This window comes from Budorcas taxicolor, chromosome 2 (genome assembly GCF_023091745.1).
Source record: "Budorcas taxicolor isolate Tak-1 chromosome 2, Takin1.1, whole genome shotgun sequence".
NCBI classification, from domain to species: Eukaryota; Metazoa; Chordata; class Mammalia; order Artiodactyla; family Bovidae; genus Budorcas; species Budorcas taxicolor.
In genome coordinates this window covers 151,686,531-151,708,603 of record NC_068911.1, presented here as the reverse complement: position 1 = coordinate 151,708,603, position 22,073 = coordinate 151,686,531, and the positions used below count along the sequence as shown (strand labels likewise).

At 44.8% G+C, this 22,073-nt stretch overlaps 1 protein-coding gene across 2 annotated transcripts in view; it reads left to right on the top strand.

The window, feature by feature from the left end:
- The first annotated feature begins 711 nt into the window (after nucleotides 1-711).
- The window catches only part of NHEJ1 (non-homologous end joining factor 1), an 89,294-nt gene continuing 67,932 nt past the window's right edge, over nucleotides 712-22,073 (top strand). The window contains exons 1-5 of one of the 2 annotated variants that reach the window (XM_052635664.1): nucleotides 712-800; nucleotides 3,998-4,174; nucleotides 5,097-5,309; nucleotides 12,095-12,233; nucleotides 13,165-13,223. In XM_052635664.1, the coding sequence (XP_052491624.1) occupies nucleotides 3,998-4,174; nucleotides 5,097-5,309; nucleotides 12,095-12,233; nucleotides 13,165-13,223 (588 nt within the window). In that variant the 5' untranslated portion in view covers nucleotides 712-800. Of the gene's footprint in view, nucleotides 801-3,902; nucleotides 4,175-5,096; nucleotides 5,310-12,094; nucleotides 12,234-13,164; nucleotides 13,224-22,073 lie in introns of both variants that reach the window. The other variant, XM_052635663.1, reaches the window with a different exon arrangement.

The following is a 22,073-nucleotide window of genomic DNA, read 5'->3' as shown; positions in this document are numbered from 1 at the left end:
CAAAACTGTAAGTTACACAAGGTACAAGATGAGTTGGATTGGTGATGGAGCATACGTATGGTGGTGGATGGAGGGAGAAAGCAGGCAGGAAGGTACAAGACAAGGTCAGACCAGGGGAGGTATGCCTGGGAGACTCATCTCTTAAACAACCAGAGTGCTGGTGGGACCCAAGAGAGAATATCTAGTGACGTTCAATCCCCTCATTTTATTTAAAAATAAAACAACAAAAAAGACACGTAGGGTAGGGAAATTTGACTTTCGGTTTTTCAACAAATTCAAATTCGTGGTCCTTTTTCCTGCATTTCGTCTGGCATTCTTTCTACTCTGCCAGGGCAACTCTGCTGTGCTGAGCTTAGTCGCTCAGTCGTGTCCGATTCTTTGCGACTCTATGGATTGTATCCAGCCAGGCTCCTCTGTCCATGGGGATTCTCCAGGCAAGGATACAGGCGTCGGTTGCCATGCCCTCCTCCAGGGGATGCATCTTCCCAACCCTGGTATCCCGCATTGCAGGCGAATTCTTTACTATCTGAGCCTCCAGGGACGCAGGGCAACTCTAAAGTGCGCCTTTATCCTTCTACCTACCTACCAGGGCCCCGGTAGCCCTCCGGCTCCGAGCACTCCAGTTATCAGCTCCCGGGGCCCAGATGCCCCGCCCACATCAGGCCTGGGCTCCGCCCCAGTGTCCCAAGACCCCACCTCCCTGTAGTGGGGGTGGGAAATGCTTCTACTCTAGGCCTTTTCGTTGGAACGAGCGGGCCAGCCTGCCGCGGGGAGGGTGAGAGCTCTCTCGGCCGCTCACGGTAGGTGGGGTCGAGCTCTAATCCGGGCCAGGGCCGGGGCTAGGCAGCGAAAGACATCTCGGGCCCTGCGGGCTGGTCCTGGCAATAGCGCCTCCTCCCCCCAAGTGTCCTGCCAAGGAGAGACCCGCGCGCGGCCAAGGTTCTGGGCCAGGCCTCCGGGGATGGGCGGGGGGGGGGGGGGGGGGGGGGTGGTGGCAGGGGCCGCGCGTGCGCAGCTCGCCTCCCGGCCGCGGGGCGGGGTTTGTGGAGGTACTCCCAGCCGGCAACTTGCTGCGATGAAGCAGCCGATTTTTGGCCTTGTTGCCCCTTGGGGAGTCCGGAGCCGCGCCTCAAGCAGCCGGCTCTGTAAAAATAGAAACACGGACTGGAAGGCCTTTCTAGCGAGGGCGAATGGAAACTGGCTGCCACCAGGCGGGGCTCCTGGGGTGGGGCTGTGGTAAAGGAGGGAGGGTCCGCCCTCTCCCAAAGGGGTGAGGCGGGGCAGAGTCTAGCCCGGACGGTTTTGGCGTTCTGCTGTCCTCTGCAGGATGGCGGAGGAACTGCGCCTAGAGGGCTCATCCCGACTCGCTTTAGGCAGCCCCACTCCGCCCGTTGGCACTCCGCCGTTGGCCCTCCACACTTCCCCTCCCTTCATTCAGTAATTGTAACAGGTGTACATTTGACTTCCCGCATAGCTCAGTGACACGACTGAGCGACTTCACTTTCACTTTTCACTTTTGAGAAGGAAATGGCAAGCCACTCCAGTGTCTTTGCCTGGAGAATCCCAGGAACGGGGGAGCCTGGTGGGCTGCCGTTTATGGGGTCGCACAGAGTCGGACACGACTGAAGCGACTTAGCAGCAGCAGCATAGATCAGTAGGTAAAGAATCTGCCTGCAATGCTGGAGACCCGGGTTCGACTCCTGGGTCGGGAGGATCCCCTGGAGAAGGAAATAGCAACCCACTCCAGTATTCTTGCCTGGAGAATCCCGTGGACAGAGGAGCCTGGCAGGCTACAGACCCTGGGGTTGCAAGAGTCGGACACGACTTAGCAACTAAACCACCACCACCACACTTGAAGCTAATATAATATTGTAAATCAGCTATACTTCAATAAAAAAATATTAGAAGAAAAGAAAAGAATAATAAACCGGTGAATCTGGTTAATGTGAAGTCATCCTGGAAGGAAATAAGAAAAAGCTGAGATATAGAGGCCTCAGAACTGGACGTGTGTGGTGAGAGCAGCTTACTCTAGGTGTGGTGCTGAATTTCTCAAACATTTTCGGGGGGCTTGTTGACCCCCCCAGCTGCATTTTAAACTCCTCCCCCACCCACAAAACACCATACAGTGTGAGGGTCTTGAGCATCCAGGCTTTCTAAAGTGACAGGCTCAGATAATCAGCCCAATTTTGGTGGCTGAGAATGCACACTGTGCCTAGAGAGGAGAGAAGGGCTTGGTGACTTGCTGTTTGTGACATACTTGAGGTTTGTGATCTTGGGCAAAGTGGGACTCTGGTCTTGTGAGGACTGGCTTCATCATTCCCAGATCTTCTCCTCCGAGTAGGAATAGCAGGGGAACTGTGACTGAAATACCATCCTCCAGACAGAAGGTTTTGAGGCTGCAGATAAAAGTCACAATATATGCATTTCTATTTCACCTGCCTAGTGACTGTACAAATTATGTTACAAGGCTGCACTAGGTTATGGTTGGAAGAATAATGGCTTAGATTGAGATGAAAATGACTGGAAGAATGGAGCCATGTTAACCATATTAATGAAATCCAAGGATTTTCATTGTTTTCTTTATATTCTTAAAGATCTGCCTCCCCCAACTTCAGTTTGTATTTATAGACTTTCATTATATCACTTTTTTTTAACCCACAGGAAAAATGATCAAACTGCCTGTAAAGTAGCCACAGTTACTGAACATCTGTTAGGTTGAGGCTACACATTTAGTTACTGAAGTGGAAAGGCTGGCTTCCAGGATGTTCAGCAGGGCATGATATTGATGGCAGTGCCTTGGGTAGGGAGGTAGGCGATGAGGGAAGTGGAGTTGTTTCATGGTCTCTACCTTTGCTATGTTCTGTATCTTATATTGACTTCTTAGTCATTCAGGGTCTTCTTGAAATGGAGTTGGGCCTTTTCTCTTTGCTTCTGGACATGGAGTTATTAGCTCTTTATTTGACCATAACTGTGGACCTCTTCCCTCCAAATGGGTATATGCATGTATGCACAAAGTTCGCGTATAATTCCAGAGAACTTACATGCATTGACTCTAGATTAAGAATCCCTGAGAATGTATCTATATTTAGGGAAAAATGTATTTAGAGGACATATAAGTGTATATATATATGCATATAGTAATTTATGGAATATATATATATATGTTTAGTGAATATACACACCTCTAGTATTCTTGCTTGGAAAATCCCCATGGACAGAGGAGCCTGGCAGGCTACAGTCAGTCCATAGGGTCGAAAAGAATCAGACATGACTGAGCAACTAAACACACACACACACACACACACACACACACACACACACACACATATATTTAAAATTCTGAGAGCTTCCAGAGTTTTGTTTTTAGATAATGATCAAATAATTCGAGTTTCCTGCTTATGACACTGATGATGTTTTATAAAAAAGAACAATTTCTTCTCTTTTAGGAATTCTGGGAAAGGATAGCACTGACATTTATTAGGAATGTGATAAAGATGCGATCTTTATCACTGCCATCAATGATATCATGCCCTGCTGAACATCCTGGAAGCCAACCTTTCCACTTCAATAACTAAATGTGTAGCCTCAACCTAACAGATGTTCAGTAACTATGGCTACTTTACAGGCAGTTTGATCATTTTTCCTGTGGGTTAAAATGGTGTAGGTTTCCACAGTTTTACCATTGGAAAGCAGAAATTCTAGTACCCGTTTATTGAGGCTTAAATGCCATAGAAGAAGGAGATATTTTACATCCTCTAGGAATTTAATATGAGAAAAAAAAGTCAAAATTCTAGATAGAATTTTAGTGATAGGAGGTAGTAAGATTGATGCTCAGCTTATTACATACCAGGAGGGTGGAGGAGAGGGGGAAGAAAGTAAATCCATTCCTTTTGTTTTCTTAGGATTTTCACGAAGCATATTTGATACAGAACTGTTTGAGTGGTGTCAGACCTGCAGGACCCTGGAGGCACTTTGCTAAATTAAGACTCTCCTGCAGATGGAGGAACTGGAGCAAGGCCTGCTGATGCAGCCATGGGCATGGCTACAGCTTGCTGAGAACTCCCTCCTGGCCAAGGTGTATATCACCAGGCAGGGCTATGCCTTGCTGGTTTCAGATCTTCAACAGGTGTGGCATGAACAAGTGGACACTAGTGTGATCAGCCAGCGAGCCAAGGTAAGTGTGAAGAGAAGTACTGCTGTGGGTGGCAGGGGACATAATTTCTTCCCTAGTGAAGGTCAGGGAACATTACCATCTCCCAGCTTGTTGGCCTGTAGGTTGCCAAGGAAGGTCAAATCAGGATAAAACAATTGCCACCAGTGTTCTGCACTTCCGCCTCTAACCCTGGGATCTTTCCATATGGGTGTGGGTATATTTCTGTAGTGTATTCAGGAGAAGGAAGAATTGTGAAGTAGGCCAGAACTGTTTTCTTCTTTCCTGTTCTGATGTTTTTACTTTCCCTCCCCTTCCTCTTCTGCCTACTATCTTCTCTTTTAAAAATATGTCTTCATGTACATGGCTGCATCGGGTCTTGGTTGTGACATGTAGGGTCTTTCATTCTGGCTTGAGGACTTCTTCTCTAGTTGCGGTGTGTGGGCTCCAGAGTGCACTGGCTCGGCGGTTTCTGCACACAGGCTTAGTTGCCCCTCAGCACGGGCCCTTCACTTGCCCCTCAAGGTTCTGGATCTTCCCGAACCAGGGATTGAACCCTCATACCCTGCATTGCAAGGTGGATTCTTAACCCACTAGACCACCAGGGGAGTCCCCTGTCCACTGTCTTCCTGTTAACCAGAGCTTTCCTTTGCTGTTACCTATGAGAGTCCCAGGTGGCACTAGTGGTAAAGAACCTGCCTGCCAATGCAGGAGACGTAAGAGACTTGGGTTCAATCCCTGAGATGGGAAGGCCCCCTGGAGGAAGGGAAGGCAACCCACTCCAGTATTCTTGCCTGGGAAATCCCATGGACAGAGGAGTCTGGCGGGCTGCAGTATGTGGGGTCACACAGAGTTGAACATGACTGAAGTGACTTAGCATGTGTGTACAAGGGAGCCAGTTTCCTTTTAGCATTCTCACTCTATACAAACCCTGCTGTCTTTTTAGGAGCTGAACAAGCGCCTGACTGCTCCTCCCGAGGCTTTTCTTTATCATTTGGATGATCTGCTTCGCCCGTTGTTGAAGGATGCTTCTTGCCCTGGCACGGCTACATTCTCCTGTGATTATGTGGAAGAGGCACTGATACTACGGGTGCGGAGTGAGCTTTCTGGCCTCCCATTCTATTGGAATTTCCACTGCATCCTAGCTAGCCCTTCACTGGTAAGTGCAGTTTGAACATGGGGTAGGGAAAGGGGTGCAAGCTGCTCCTTCTTCTCAAAGCTTCTCATATGAAGCTTTTGGTACTCTCTCTTCTTTTCTTTTTATTTGTAAACCCCATTTGAAATTCTCCAATTAGAAAACTTTTCTTAACTAGAAAGAGGGCATAAAGGTTTCTTGACTGGTATTCCTTTCCTTATAAAAGGAGCAGAGTTTGGGTCTACATGCTTGACTAGGTATCTTTAGTCATTACTTGATTTATTGAACATTTATTAAGCATCTACTGTGGGCTAATTGTTGGGTGTTCAGATTTAAAACAATATAGCCTATTGGTGGCTCAGACCGTAAAGCGTCTGCCTACAATGCGGGAGACCTGGGTTCAATCCCTGGGTCGGGAAGATCCCCTGGAGAAGGAAATGGCAACCACTCCAGTACTCTTGCCTGGAAGATCCCATGGACGGAAGAGCCTGGTAGGTTACAGTCCATGGGGTTGCAGAGTCGGACACAACTGAATGACTTCACTTCACTTTAGCCTATTCCTGGATTCATAATCTAATGAGAAGACAGACAAAAAGCAGGATAAAGGATGGTATATACGTTGATCAAGATAAGCTCAGGATGATTGAGAAATCTGGAAAACATTTTTGAAAACATCTTCTGAGCTGAGTTTTGAAGATGAGTAGGAACTAATTGGAGAAAATGAAAAAAATCATTCTAGGCAAGAGTGCATTTTGAGAGGAGTGGAGGTGTAAAAGTGTGGAGCAAGTGGGGGAACTTCATGACTGCAGAAAGTTGTGAGAAAAGAGGTAAACAATAACCAGATCTTGAAAGATTCTGATGAGTTTGGATTTGATCCCAAAGGCAACAGGGATTCATTGAAAAACTTTAAGCAGGGGTTTAAGTTCAGTTCAGTTCAGTCGCTCAGTCATGTCCGACTCTTTGCAACCCCATGAATCGCAGCACGCCAGGCCTCCCTGTCCATCACCAACTCCCGGAGTTCACTCAGACTCATGTCCATTGAGTCAGTGATGCCATCCAGCCATCTCATCCTCTGTTGTCCCCTTCTCCTCCTGCCCCCAATCCCTCCCAGCATCAGAGTCTTTTCCAATGAGTCAACTCTTCGCATGAGGTGGCCAAAGTACTGGAGTTTCAGCTTTAGCATCATTCCCTCCAAAGAAATCCCAGGCTTAGCAGGTAATAGTCACTCACATTGGTTGATTTTAGTTGAGTTTATCAAAATTTTCACCTTGCTTTAGACAGAATTTATGTTTTTGTTTAAAACCCCTGTACCTTTTTCTAAGTAACACCAGGGGGCACTGTTCCCTCAATAATGCTTGTTGTGGCACCAAAACATTTGAGCAGCTTTGGGGAAGCCCTCCCAATAGCTCCTCTTATTTTGTATCACACAGCCCTGGAAATTCAGACAAGTGAGACTGGAGAGGCAGTTCTCATTGGAAACTTATGAGCTCTAATTGTTATTTCTTTCAAAAGAATACAGTAAAGGATACTTGCATAATGATAATATAATGGAAAGTAATATGCTAAGAACACTTAGCTCTCCTAGGCAAATGTCTCTAGCCGGAGAGCGGCAATTTAAAAAGAGGCAGCAGTATTTAGAGTCGAGTGAGTCCTGGTTGGCCATGGGGAGAACAATTTATTAATAATTATGCTTCAAGATATATTATTCAAAGAAGAAGAATGCCATCTCAGGGAAACCCCTGTACCTGAGAAAGCTTTATAGGGGAAAATTTAGAACCAGTGGACATGGGCGAGGATGTAGGTGGATTCTATTTCAGGCTTGTATGTGTCTGTGAGGTCACACAGTCATAATTTTTGTTTGTTACTCATTCTTGTCATAGCTCTTATTTAATTCTTTTCGAATGAGTAACTCATGCCAAAGGCAAACACTTCAAATGGCATTTAAGGGTATGTCATTAAGAAATCGGTCTACTTTCTATTCCCTTCGAAGTCCCTCATTTTCCTTCTCTAAAACAACTACTGCTGTCACATTCTTGTGAATTCTTAAGGAAAGCTACATATATGTTTGTGTGTATGTATCTATACATTTATATATGGATATACGTATATATATGAATATACTCATACAGTCAGAATCAGATCTTTGGATAGGTATGTATTGTCACAAATGTTAACATGCTGTTCTCAGTGTCCAGTACCTTGCTTTTTTCACAAGTTTTAGAACTTGGAAATCATTCACAGTAATACATTTAGAAGACCTGCCTTAATATTTTTTTAATGGCCACATAGCATTTTGATGAATGGATATATCAACATGTATTTAGTTGATCTGCTGCCAGTAGATGCTTAAACTCTTTCCATTCTTTTGTTGTTGTATGTAATAAACACCCTTGTATTTACTTTTTCTATGTGTAAATGTGTGAGTAAATTCCTAGAAGTGGAATAACTGAATCAAGGAATACTTGCATCTTTAATAAATCGCTAACATAATGCCGTCTTGTCTTCTGGAGAGATTATGCAGTATAGCTCCTCCTCATCATACAAGGGAGTGAGAGCTTCCCTCTTCATACAGGGAGCTTCCCCACCTCCTCTACCACATGGTGTATTCACGTTAGTAATGTGTTGATAATAGTTTTCCTATCTCTGCAAGATATTATGGGAGGTATAAAGCTTCTTAACACAGAGCCCATTTCCCCTTCTGGCCAAGCTCTCTTCATCACCCACACCTTCCTACTGTTCAGTCTTTCTATTATCTAATCTAATTCTGTTTTGTTGTTGTTATCTTTTTTCCCAGTGTAATTCTTTTTTGGAAATAATTTTATTTCTCTGCTTTTGGCCGCGCTGGGTCTTTGTTGCTGTGCCGGCTTTTCCGTAGCTGCGGCGAGCAGGGGCTACTCTCTAGATGCGGTGCGGGCTTCTCTTCGTGGCAGCTTCTCCTATTGCGGAACACGGGCTCTAGGGCGTCATGGCCTCAGCAGCTGTGGCTCGTGGGCTCTAGAGCACAGGCTCAGTAGTTGCACACATGGGCTTAGTTGCTCCAAGGCACCCAGGTTCTTCCTGGATCAGGGATCAAACCCATCTCTCCTGAATTGGCAGGTGGATTCTTTACCACTGAGCCACCAGGGAAGCCCTAATGTAATTCTTGATATTCCATATTTTGAGTTTCAAATTTGTCACCTCTTTGGCAATTTTATGATTCCCAGGAGTCACATCCAAAGTTGGTTTTTCTTTTTTTTTTTTCCATAGTGGAAGGAGCACAGGGTTTGGAACCAGCAGACCTGAACTTGTAACTTAACTTCACCACTTTGACTACTTGTCTCAGCTTGGAGAAGTTATTAAGTTTTTATGAGACTCAGTCTCTTCATCTGTAAAATGAAGATACCAATCATGACCTTACTACAGAGTTGTGAGGTTTAGATAAGAGAATATGTCGCATTACTTGACCTTAGCATTAAAGTGGACCTATGAGAGCAAATATTCCAATTCCGCAATTTTTTCTTTTTAAAAAAGACAGGGACCATGAGAGTACTTGGGGGTGAAGTCATTTTCACATCCAGGTATAGTTAGAACCAGGGTAGCATGTTAATCTGATTCCCAGTCTACTGTCTTTTTCATTAAATTCAAGCATGCTGTGTTTCATCTTGGGATTGATAACTGCTGTCCTGCTCTTCTGACTCATGAACATTTCAATGGGAAATCTGAAGACGTTGGGGAAAATTATAAATAGCTTTTCCTCTAGACAAGATTGGCAGCTCCTGCTTCCATATCCACCACACTTCCTGACTTCCTTAGCTGTTGGGAGCTCTGTAAGGGCAGAGGCCTCGCAGGGTCAGAGCACATATTTGACACCCGGTAGGTATTTATTGAATTGACTTATTGAACTGCATCTTTCCATATGTTGCTGTCCGTAGATGAAGGGGAAGGAGTGTCCCTGGCCTCCTACAGCACTTCAGCGTTTTTCCTTGTAGTGTCTGTGGATTTGCTTTGAAATCTATTGCTTCAGCCACAATGTCTTATTCTAATTAATTGATCTAAGACAGGGTTCAGCTAATGCTGAAATGAGTTATACCCCAATGATTCAGAGTGGTGTAACCAAACTCTGTGAAATTATTTCAGAAGCTGAAATATTCAATGATAAAAAGCTTTTAAAAAACGCTATATAGATATTGGAGTCCTATCCATAATTGAAATAATCACCACATTTAATTAGACATGGCATTGATTAAAAGCTGTTTCTCATCATGTTTCATGCTGTTTTATTTACTACCACTCAAAGGAATTGCTGTGAAAGTAACCCCCAGAGAAAGGTTGGTTATTAACTTTAGGAGTTTCTATTATTTGAGTGCTGCTACCAAATAGATGGTGACACTGCTCAGTTAGCAGTAGTAGTTATTTTCAATTCAGCCCACCAACCGTTGACTTGCTTTCAGATAAGTATTCACCTGTTTTTCCTCCTGGTCTCCCTTGAAAAGGTCTAAACTTAAAACAATTCCTAGGAAAGAGGGTTGAGTCTGGAACAGATACATTTTCCAAAAGCAGGACTTCTGCCACACTCTGAACAGTCCTGCCTGGAGGTTTAAGTTCATACTAAGGACTGAGCTGGGAGATGGTACCTGGTTGGGGTGTGCTGTGTGACAGAGAGCAGGGACCGGTCTCTATGGCTGGACTTGACTACTGGCCTCCCATGCTGCACTGTTACCCCTGTATTTCTTGGATCCTGGTGCTGATACAAAAGCTGTTGCCATTAACCCCTAACCTCCCCCACAGCATCACACACCCAGTGTCTTTTCTTCTAGAAATCTGTCTGTAGTGAAAGATCTCTTCCCCTCAGTTTGAGCTGTGATACGCTTGAAGCCTTTAGTAATAAGTTTTACTAGAAAATTAATGGAAATGCACATAGAAGAGTCTGAAGAATTCAGACTTCTGATCCTGGTCCAAATGAGTCTGGCTTGTACATCTTATTGGCCACTTCAGTACCTTTTCTTCATTTCAAGCCTGTGTGGGCTATCTTGTCTAAAAGTTCTCCTCTTCAGGTCTAGGGCAGGGATTGGCATACTGTGGTCAGCAGGCCAAACCTGGCATGCTGCTTGTTTTTGTAAAGTTATATTGGAACCCAGCCACCCCCGTTTATTACATGTTGTTTATGGCGGTTTTCTTGCTACAACAGTTGAGTTGAGTATTGTGGCAGGGACTGTATGGGCCACAGACCTGAAAATATTGACCATCTTGCCCTTATAGAAAAAAATTTGCTGACCTCTGATCTAGGGCATTTCTTCTTAGTGCCTCTTAAAAGAAACAATTCTCCTTGAGGGAAAGGAAAGGAACTTTCATGATACTTCCCAGGCATAAATGATCGAATTTAGCTATTTTTTCTTTTTTGGCTGGCTGTTGTACACCATGTGTAGGTGAATGGGATAGTTATTCTATATAACTATGCATTATCATATAAGCATCACCCTAGCTGCACTACGATATGGCCATGCTTGCATCCTTCTTTACCTCTGGTTAAGAGCAAGCCATGTGGAAGGCTAGCTTATTCCTTCCTTCCTAGGCTGGTCTTTCGGTGACTGGCTTGCTTCAGTTACAACAATGATCTTAAGACTTTGCTGCATTTTTGGGGACAGATTGAAACTCTGGCCTCATTGTGGGCTGTTATCAGCCCTGAACATTCAAAAAGCTAAGATCATGGCATCCAGTCCCATCACTTCATGACAAATAGATGGGGAAACAATGGAAACAGCAATAGACCTTATTTTCTTGGGCTCCAAAATCACTACAGATGGTGACTGCAGCCATGAAATTAAAAGATGCTTGCTCCTTGAAAGAAAAGTTATGACCAACCTAGATGTTAAAAAACAGAGACATTACTTTGCTGACAAAGGTTTGTCTAGTCAAAGCTATGGTTTTTCCAATAGTCATGTGTGGATGTAAGAGTTGGACCATAAAGAAAACTGAGTACCAAAGAACTGATGCTTTTGAACTGTGGTGTTGGAGAAGACTCTTGAGAGTCCCTTGGACTGCAAGGAGATCAAACCGTCAATCCTAAAGGAAGTCAGTCCTAAATATTCTTTGGAAGGACTGATTCTGAAACTGAAACTCCAATATTTTGGCCACCCGATCCAAAGAACTGACCCTTATGCTGGGAAAGATTGAAGGCAGGAGGAGAAGAGGGTGACAGAGGATGAGATGATTGGATGGCATCATCAACTCAATGGACATGAGCTTGAGCAAGCTCCAGGAGTTGATGATGAACAGGGAAGTCTGGCATGCTGCAGTCCATGGGGTTGCAAAGAGTTGGACATGACTGAGTGACTGAACTGAACTGATCAGCCCTGAAATGGCTCATAGTGTCTGGGTCTGATCTGACTTTCAAAATTCTCTACTTTCTGCTGTTGTTTGTCTTCTGTTACACTCCAGGCAGCATACTGTTTTTCCACTTTCTTGAAGGTTACCTGGATCTTCTGCTTTTGTCTCTAAATTTTTGCTGAGAGTTGAGTCCACACTTACCTCTTATCACCTGTATCACAGCCTTCTTTTTACATTATGACTCGAGGTTATCTGTTCATGTGTGCTCTCCTTTATTCTTCCCATCCTCTTATCTGTGCCACAAAGAAAATCCCTGGACCTCTTTCACATACTTATTAAGTTATTATACCTGTGTTTACATTAATGTAAACATGTTGCTTGCTTATAAAAATATAAATTTCTGTGAAAACATTTTTTTTTAGTATTTTTTCCTAATACCTTATACAGCGTTAGGGAGTACTTAATGTGTATCTGTTGACTAATTAGTATCTCTTCCATGGAAGGTCTCCCAACATTTGATTCGACCTCTGATGGGCATGAGTCTGGCATTGCAGTGCCAGGTGAGGGACCTAACAACGTTGCTTCATATGAAAGATCTAGAGATCCAGGACTACCAGGAGAGTGGGGCTACACTCAGCCGAGGTGAGAGGACATTCTTTTAGACATCATGTGGGGTTTTTCATTTGTTTGTTTTAAATGATTTTATTTATTTATTTTTTGCTGTGCTGGATCTTTGTTGCTGTGTGGGCCACTCACTAGTTGCGGCCCGTGGGGGCTATTCTCTAGTTGTGGTGCATGTACTTGTCATTGCAGTGGCTTCTCGTTGAGGAGCACAGGCTCTGGGGCACACGGGCTTTAGTAATTGCGGCTCCCGGGCTCTGGAGTGCAGACTCAGTAGTTGTGGCGCATGGGCTTAGTTGTTCTGTGGCAAGTGGGATATTCCCAGATCAGGGATCAAACCTGTGTCTCCTGCATTGACAGGCAGATTCTTTACTACTGAGCCACCAGGGAAGCCCAGGACATTCTTTGGGAGTTGGGTGGGGAGTGGTTGAAGGGCTTTCGGAAAGGGGGAGACTCATTTGTATTAGGGAGGTGCTTCCCTGGGTGCTGGGTGCTAACCAGGAACTGGAGATTAGATGACACTTCTTTTGCTTCAAGTGTCTGGCTGGGGCCCAGGTGTCTAAGAGATGCTGTAACTGAGTCAGACATGCCCTAGGCAATGGCCAGGTAAGACTCTGGAAAGGGACCGACAGCTGTACAAAATTGCATAAGGGCAAACATGACTTGGGACTTTAGAAGGCTGCATAGCTCCAACTTCAGATTAAAAATTCAATCCACCCTGTCTTTGTGGTGGGAAGACCTTCGAGTGCACATGCTGCCGCTGAACCGTTGTCCTGGCTAATCATCCTTTCCTCCTCCTGCTTGTGCTCTTCTCCCACTGGATCGCTGTCTCTGGATGTTGCATTTTTATCCTTTTCCCCAAGAAGTCCTGGGCTCTGTTCCCTTTCCATCTCACAGGTAGGGAGCTCGTTCTAAGACTCATATTTTCTTTCTGTCTCCCTTCTTGTTACAGATCGGTTGAAGACAGAGCCATTTGAAGAGAATTCCTTCTTGGAACGATTTATGGTAGAGGTAAAGTGTTCCTTATTTCCTTTCTCTTTCTGCAACCTCCACTTTACTTCCTCTTTCCAGGTGCCAGAGTAGTGACTTGCATTTTGGGTATTGGGTTTGATTGCATGATTGAAAAATCTATTTTCTAGAAAAGTCACCTACAGAAAGTCTGAAAAGCTTAAGATGGAGAAGTTGGGGAGAAGTAGGGGGAGAGATGTAAAAGGTAGAAGTGGGCTGATTAACATTTGTAAAACATCTCTGCTGTAGTACCTAGGCATTTTATTTGGTATTCTCTTGGAAAGCTTGGTTGACCAGTTGCTAAATTTTTGCTTGTTGCGATTTGATCCCAGGTCTGGATTGTGGAGCAAGGGGCTAGTCATTATTACTTGTCCCCTTGTACATCCTGCAGTAGGGGATGGTGAAAAGCACAGGGCTACCATTTGGGGACGGTCTTGTGGGCGCAGTAGGCTGTGGAAAATCACAGTGTTTATGCAAGAGGACTGGCAAGGGAATGAATGGGGAGTAGATAATTGTGGCCTGTCAGAAGCTCCTTCCTAGGTTTCCCTTCTAAGGATTGAGCTTGGCCAAAAGAAACATCTATTAAATGCCAAGCAGGGGGAATATTAATAATAGTGACCTTTGATAATACCAGTCAATATTGATCTTTTTCTCTAACTCTTCTGGGAGTTGTTGGTTGTACAGTTAGTACCCTAGTATTATTGCACTATTTTCTAATTATACATGTTACCCAGGTTGGTACTTTATTGTGTTATGCTGTTATAATATTTATCATATGTATGGATTATTCATTTTTCTGTCTTGTCTTCTAGGCTAATTTGTCAGCTCCTTGTGGGCAGGGACTGTGACTCATACTTCTTTTGAACCTGAAATTCGTGCTTTTCACAGGGCTGGACAACAGGCAGGTGTTCTTGATTCGGATCCTTCTGTCCTGCCTCTGTCTGTTGACTGAGCAGTAGCTGCATGATGCTTGAGGTCTTAACAGTGAGAACCAAACATGTGAACGGAGCCCTCAGTACCTCTACTAAAGTGGTTGTAATTCTGGAGGAGGAGAGATGCGTTGCTAAGTCTTGAAGCAGAACAGGTTTTAGGTATTCATGGGGAAAAAGAGACCATTAAACCAAAACTTGGGACAGAGAGATTTCCTAGGCCCTTTTTCTTTCAGATAGCTTCTCCTGTCTATAGGTTTATGTATGAAGGAGGTTAATGTAGGCTGGTATGACATGCTTGTTCCATGCCTCAGCCCCTTAGTCAAACAATGTTAGGGTTATTCTTAGCTCATCAGGGAGGTGCCTTCCTATCTAGTGCCTGCATACCTATTCAGCTTGGTTTCTCAGCATTTTTTTTCTGTATATTTTATGCGTCAGCCATATAGAATGACTTTGAATTGCCAAAAATGCTGTTTTCTCTCACATTTGTGTCTCTGCACACATTGTTCCTTTATCTAGAATGCCCAATGCTCTGATCTTTTCTAGCTTGTGAACGTCTATTAATCTTTCGAGTGTCAGCTTCAGCTTTTTCGGGAGACCTTTACAGACTGTCCTTGTAAAGATAATCCTTCTTTCCTGAGATGATAGTGCCTGGGTTCATGCCTCATTATAGCTTCATAATGATGCTGTTTGTATGCTTGCAAAAGTATGTCTTTTTCCACTGAGCTATGGACTCTTTGCTTCTCGGCCTTTTGGCTGAGATCGCAGACGGTAAAGCGTCTGTCTACGATGTGGGAGACTCGGGTTCGATCCCTGGGTTGGGAAGATTCCTTGGAGAAGGAAATGGCAATCCACTCCAGTACTATTGCCTGGAAAATCCCATGGACAGAGGAGCCTGGTAGACTACAGTCCATGGGGTCGCAAAGAGTCGGAGACAACTGAGTGACTTCACGTTCATGGACTCTTTGAAGGGCTTCCTTCCCTGGTGGCTCAGATGGTAAAGCATCTGCCCACAATGCAGGAGACCCGGGGTTCAATCCCTAGGTTGGGAAGATCCCCTGGAGAAGGAAATGGCAACCCACTCCAGTATTTTGTTGCCTGGAAAATCCCATGGACAGAGGAGCCTGGTAGGCTACAGTCCATGGGGTCGCAAAGAGTTAGACACGACTGAGAGACTTCACCTTCACTTTCACTTTCATGGACTCTTTGAGGGCAAGAACCATGTTGAATGTGTTTCCATGTTCCCAGCACCAAACATAGTGCCTGGAAGTAATAGGTTCTCAATGAGTTTGTGGGTAAATATGTTGATAAACCTATGCTAGAGGGATTTTATGAAAATTGTGGCTGTGTGGGCTGTGGATCCAATGTTGCTTGTTAGACTCATATTCGGGATCTTCAGTTTTTCTTCTGATTTACTTTGTGGCTTTGATAAATCACTTCTCTCGGAGCCTCTATTTTCTCATTTGTAAAATTGGAGGCTCATTTCACACTATTGAGGTGGGGGGAACACTGTGGAACTGAATGAGAAAGCATGTAGAAAACAGGTGTTAGCCGAGGAAGGAGATTGGTGTTTTCGAACCAACTGCGTCAAGAATACTGGTCCTCTAGGTTTTGGATGGATCACATCCAAACTGCATAGACTTGTAGAGTTTTATTATATCTGGAAAAGATCTGAGAGATAGTAGTAGCTTTCCATTTCATAGCTTAAGAAATTGGGGCTCAGGGCCTTTCCTGGTGCTCCAGTGGTTAAGAATTTGCTTTGCAATGCAGGGGATGCAGGTTTGATCTCTGGTTGGGGAACAAAGGTCCCACGTGCTGTGGAGCATGTTGCAACTAAGACCTGTCACAGCCAAATAAATAGATAAATAAAATAAAAGCAATTGGGCCTCAGAAAGGTTAAGTGACTTGCCTAAGGTCATATGGTGGTAGCTGTAGGTTTAGGACCATCCACACTTCTTGACTCATAGTCTAGTATTATCCCTATTTTGTTTTGCTGCTTTTACTGGTCATACACACAAATTAGAGGAGAGTCAAGGGCTGGGATAATGTTGAATTCTTATGACCCCTGGGATCACTGCACTGTCCTCAGAATGTCCTACAGAGCTGCTGGAACTGAAAGATTTCTTCCCAGGACTGCAGCATTTCTTATGGCCACTGCATCTTTTCAGCAACTCTGCTTGCCTGGGGTCCTACAAACAGGACACAGAAGGGTCATAGGGTCACTCAAGACTGAGCTGAAAGGATGTGCCATCAAAATAAGCAACATAGGAAGATAAACAAACTGGGGACAGAGAGCTCGGGATGAAGGTGCAGGGGCCAGGGCCAATGTCAGAGGGCTGTGCGGTCAGTGCCTGGGATCTGTTTTCCTGGTCCTCACTGGGACAGTTGCTAGGCAAGAGGCTGTTGAGATAGGGTGCAAGGGGCAGTGGATGGGAGGTTTCTAGGACACTAAGTCCAGGAAAAATATTTAAGGATTGAACAGGGGTTACCTCTCCATATTTAGACCTTTTGTTTTTCCTCTTCCCTTAAGAGCCTGACTTTCATTTCCAGGGAGCCCAAAGCGGCCAATCGATGGTGACCTAACTAGAGGAGGAATCCTGGCAATACCCATTCAAGTCAGGGCTAGCCCTGTTCTCACAGAGGGCAACATCTTCACGTAGAGCATTTCCTAGGACAAGGGGCTGAGAGGCCCCTTTAGGAATGGTAGCCCCGTCAAGGATTTGGGGGCTCTGACTACACGCCAGTCAGATCGGTGTTGAGGAGGAAGTTTAGGATGAGTGGGCTGGCATGGCCCTTGCTCAGCAGGGTCCACTGGAGGGAGTTCCTTCTCCTGGCCCTGTCCATGCCTCCCTCTCTTCATCTGGTTGCCATCAGGCCGTGTGGCTGCTGGCGTGCTCTTTATTTATTTATCCCAGTGTAATGGGGTGAGGAGGGAGCTGGCCTAAGGCTGGCATTCCGAGGCCATGCCACGAGCCACAGGCGGTTTGCATGGGTGTGTGAGTCACTGGGGCTGCCTGCTGCTCAAACCAGAGGCGGCCGGCTCAGGGACAGCAGGCAGCCCAAAATAGAGCCCCGCCCTCTGCAGCTGGCAACCCCTGGCTGGGAATCAGCCCCGGACTCCGAAACCTGGGCAGTTGTGTGAAGTTGGCTTCCTCGGGGAGGGGAGCCTTCTCAGAGATAGAGATTTTGCAGTTCTTCTTCTCTGTCTTCAGTGGAGAATATATTCAGCATAGCAGTTACTCCCATGACTGCTTTCTGAATGCCTTGTCAGACTTAAATAATCTGTTCCATGTAATTCCTTAATCAATTTCTTTTTTTGTTTGTTTATTTTTTTCCAATTCTTTAAAAAAATCTTTTTCTTATATATATTTTATTGAAGTAGAGTTGACTTACAATGTTTCAGGTGTACAGCAAGGAGATTCAGTTATACATATACATATGTATTATTTTTGAAATTATTTTCCATTATAGGTTATTACAAGATATTGACTATAGCTCTCTGAGCTATACAGTAAACCTTTGTTGCTTGTTGCATATCTATTTTTTAAAGTAGAAATCTACCATTCTATTCATACTAAGTCAAACAAGTGGAATCGAATGTCATAAATTTTTTTAGTTAGGCAAATATTAATGTTTTCTATAATATATATTGCACACATTATTTATAAATATGTATACAAAGGCTTTTCTACCATGCTTGATAATAAACTTTTTATTTTGTGTTGGGGTATAGCTGGTTAACAATGTTGTGAGAGTTTCAGGTGAACAGCGAAGGGACTCAGCCATGCACATAGATGTATCCGTTCTCCTCCAGATTCCCTTCCCATCCAAGTTGCCACATAACACTGAGCAGAGTTCCATGTGATCAATTTCTTTTATATAGTTCTAGTTCTACAGCTATAATTCACATTGATTTGATTCAGCATCCTGAATGCAGCCGTGTCCTTTGTGTCTTGTCTAGCTTTAGGTAGTATTTTCATCCCTTGTCTGGTTTCAGCCTGATTCTAGAGCAGAGACCTCAAGCTCTGAAGATCTTCATGCCTGCTCTTACGAAGCTGGAGCTTATGTCAAAGACACTTGGGGAAGATGAGGAGTCCTTTCACCTGAAAACTGCTCTTCTGTTAAGTTCACAGACAACTTCTGCTTGGTTTCCTTGGCTGGCTCTCCATCCTTTCGCTGGCCCTCACATGCTAGTGTTTCCCGGGGCTGGTAACCCTCCATCCTCCCACTCTTCACTCTCTCTGGTGATCTCATCCAGACCCCAGCTCCAGCTATCACTAGCACAGCCCTGAGTACTGGTTTTCTATCTCCATTAGGTTTCAGGCTCATAGTTCTTTCTGCATCTTTGACATTTCCACTTGGATGCCCCACAGGCAATACCCTAAACATGTACAAAATTAATCATCTACTGCCCCAAACCCAGTTCTCTTCTATATTCCTTATCTTGGGGAACTGTACCACTATCTGTTTAGTTTTCTAAGCGAGAAACTTGGGAGTTATCCCCTCTTCTCTTTGTCCTTACTTCCAGAGCCTAACTTGTTAACCCCTTAAACATTTTTTAAAAATTTCTTTGTTTTGGATGCCCTGAGGCCTTCTTGCTGCGCACAGGCTTTCTCTAGTTGTGGCGAGTGGGGGTTTCTCTCTAGTTGTGGTGCATGGGCTTCTCATGGTATCTTCTCTTGTTGCAGAGCACAGGGCTCCAGGGCAAGCAGCCTTCCGTAGCTGCGTCCTGCAGGCTCAGCAGTTGCAGTTTCCGGGCTCTAGAGCACAGGCTCAGTAGTTGTGGCACACGGACTTAGTTGCTCTGTGCTGTGTGGGATCTTCCTGAACCAGGGATCAGACCTGTGTTCTGTGCGTTGTCAAGTGGACTCTAAACCACTGGACCAACAGGGAAGCCCTTGTTAACCCTTTTTTGAATCTACTCTTTTTCTCTGTTCCAACTTCCATTGCCTGATTAGCCATTATCTGCCCCATTTTTGGTTTGACCGTGTCACAGCTTCCTAATTTGTCTCCCAGTTAGTACTTATTTCCCTCCAATTGGACTGGAAGTTATGTCAGAGTGGTCTCTTTGAAACAGAAACCTGATGATGTCACTCTCCTGCTTAAAGTCCTTAACTGGTTCCCAGTTGCCTGCAGAAAGTGAAAGTGTTAGTCCCTCAGTCGTGTCTGAATCTTTGCAACCCCATGGACTGTATCCCACCAGGCTCCTCTGTCCATGGGATTCTCCAGGTAAGAATACTGGGGTGGGTTGCCATTCCCTTCTCCAGGGGACTCTTCCTGACCCAGGGATCAAACGTGGGTCTCCTGCATTGCAGGTAGTTTCTTTACTGTCTGAGCCACCAGGGAAAGTTCAAACTCCTTGCTGCCACACAAGATGGTTCATGATGTGGTCCTGCTGACTTCTTCAGCCTGACCTTATGTCTTTCCCCAGTAGCACCCCGCCCTTTCATCATGTTCAAGTATTGACAGCTTCCTGTCCATACATCTCGTGATCCATTAGCCTGGTAGTCTCTTCTTTCTTATCCTCATGGCAATCTCTTGTTCAGCTTTCCCAGCTCCGCACTGGTGTCATCCCTTTCTTGAGTCTCCCATGACAATTTTTCCCTCTCTCAGTCTGCTCTCCAGGCATAAGTACACTACCTTGTTATCCCTACAGCCCCTTGTACTTTTTCTTTTTGACTATACCACGTGGCATGTGGGATCTTAGTTCCCCAACCAGGGATCAAACCTCTGCCCCTTGTAGTGGAAGTGCAAATCTTAACCACTGGACCACCGAGGAAGTCCCACAGCCCCCTGTACTTACCACTGCTGTAAAATTTGTCAACAGGGAGGATGTGGAAATGAAAAGGAAGGGTAAGAAGGCAGAGGACAATTGAGTTGGCTGATCTTTTCTTATTTGGGTTTTTCCTTTAGAATGCTTGTCAATTCCTTTTCCTTAGTATACTTTCTTCACGTGGCTTCCACAGCATGATACTCTCCTGTTTTTTCTGTCTCACGGGTTGTTCCTTCTGGACTCTTTTTTTGGTTCCTTTCCCTCACCTCTTAATGTTGGAATGCCCTAGGACTCAATCCTTGATGCTCTGATCTTTTTTCTCTCCTTTAGTGATCTCATCTAGTCTCATATCTTTAAATATCATTGCACTGATGAATCTCAAATTTAGTTTTCATTCTAGACCTGACCCCCAACTCCAGACTGCCTGCTCAACATTTTGACATGGAAGTCCAATAGAATCTCACCTTTAACATGTCCAAATGGACTCCTAATCCTAACCTTCAAATTTGCTTTTCTAAAACCCCCCTTCTCATGTTGATGGAAAGGGCTTCCCAGGTGGCGCTAGTGGTAAAGAACCTGCCTGCCAATGCAGGAGACAGTAAGAGACGTGGGTTTGATCCCTGGGTTGGGAAGATCCCTTAGAGAAGGGCAGGGCAACCCATTCCAGTATGCTTGCCTAGAGAATCCCATGGACAGAGGACAATTCATAGAGCTGCAGAGTCAGAAACGATTGAAGTGACTTAGCATATCTAACACAGCACATGTTGATGGAAGCTTCATCCATTCACTTCATAGAGCCAAAAACCCTGGAGTCCTCCTTGGAGTGAAATCTGTCCTTTTCCATCCTATATCCCGTTTATCAGTCTTGTGGCTTTACCTTCAAAGCATATCTGTAATTTCACCTCTGCTGCTACTACTCTTGTCTGAATCACCAGCATCTCTTACCTGAAGTTTTACATGAACCTCTTTATTCGTATCCCTGTTGCCACTTCTTCTCTCTTGTGGGCCCATTACCAACAAAATGATCTTAGTAAAACCAGATCCCATCATGATACTCTCCTGCTCAAAGCTGGCTTCACATTTCATTTATGGAGTAAAACCCAAAGACCTGATGATGGTCTGCAAAACCCTACATGGTCTGGACCTCTCTTCCCTCTCTGCCCCCATCACTTCACTGAAGCTACACTGAACTTGTTGCTGTTTTTCTACATTTTGAGCATCACCTCCTTTAGGCGTTTATATTCCTATTCCCTCTGCCTGGAATACTCTTTCTTCAGGTATTTGTATGGCCAAAACCCTCCCTTCTTTTCTGTCTGTGTTATCTATTGCTGTATAACAAATAATTCCAAAACTTCGTGGCTTAAAACAACAAATATTTATCCTCTCACACAGTTTTGAAGGTTGGGAATCTAGAAGTGGCTGGGTGGGTGATTCTGGACTCAAGAGTTTCTTCTGAAACCGCAAGTCAGGATCTCAGCTGAAAAGGCCGTCATCACAAGGGGCTAGAGAATTCATTTCCAAGCTCTCCGATGTGACTCTTGGCAGGGGGTGCCATTTCATTTCCACATGGCTTATCCATAAGGCCACTCACAGGACACAGCTCTGGCCTCCTCCAGAGCCAGTAATCAGAGAGGCAGACTGGGAGACCAAGACCAAGAAGGCAGCTGAAGTCTTTTTATAACTTAATCTCAGAAGTGACACCTCCATCTTGACACCATCTTGCTATATTCTTTTCCTTAGAAGTGAGTCCCCAAGTCCAGGTCACACTTCAGGGAAGGGTAATTGAAGGGGAGGGAACTTCCCTGGTGGCTCAGATGGTAAAGAATCTGTCTGTAATGTGGGAGACTTGCGTTAGATCCCTGGGTCAGGAAGATCCCCTGGAGAAGGAAATGGCTATCCACTCCAGTATTCTTGCCTGGAGAATTCCATGGACAGAGGAGCCTGGAAGGCTACAGTCCATGGAGTTGCAAACAGTCAGACACAACTGAGCAAGTAACACTTTCATGTTTGTTTCTTGAAGGGGAGGCATGTCAAAAAATGTGTAGACATATCTACATGGACTACAATCATGTCCTTGTTCAGGTGTCACCTTCTCAGTGGGTTTACCCTGATTATACTATATAAGATTGTAAGCCACACCCCCACCCTTCT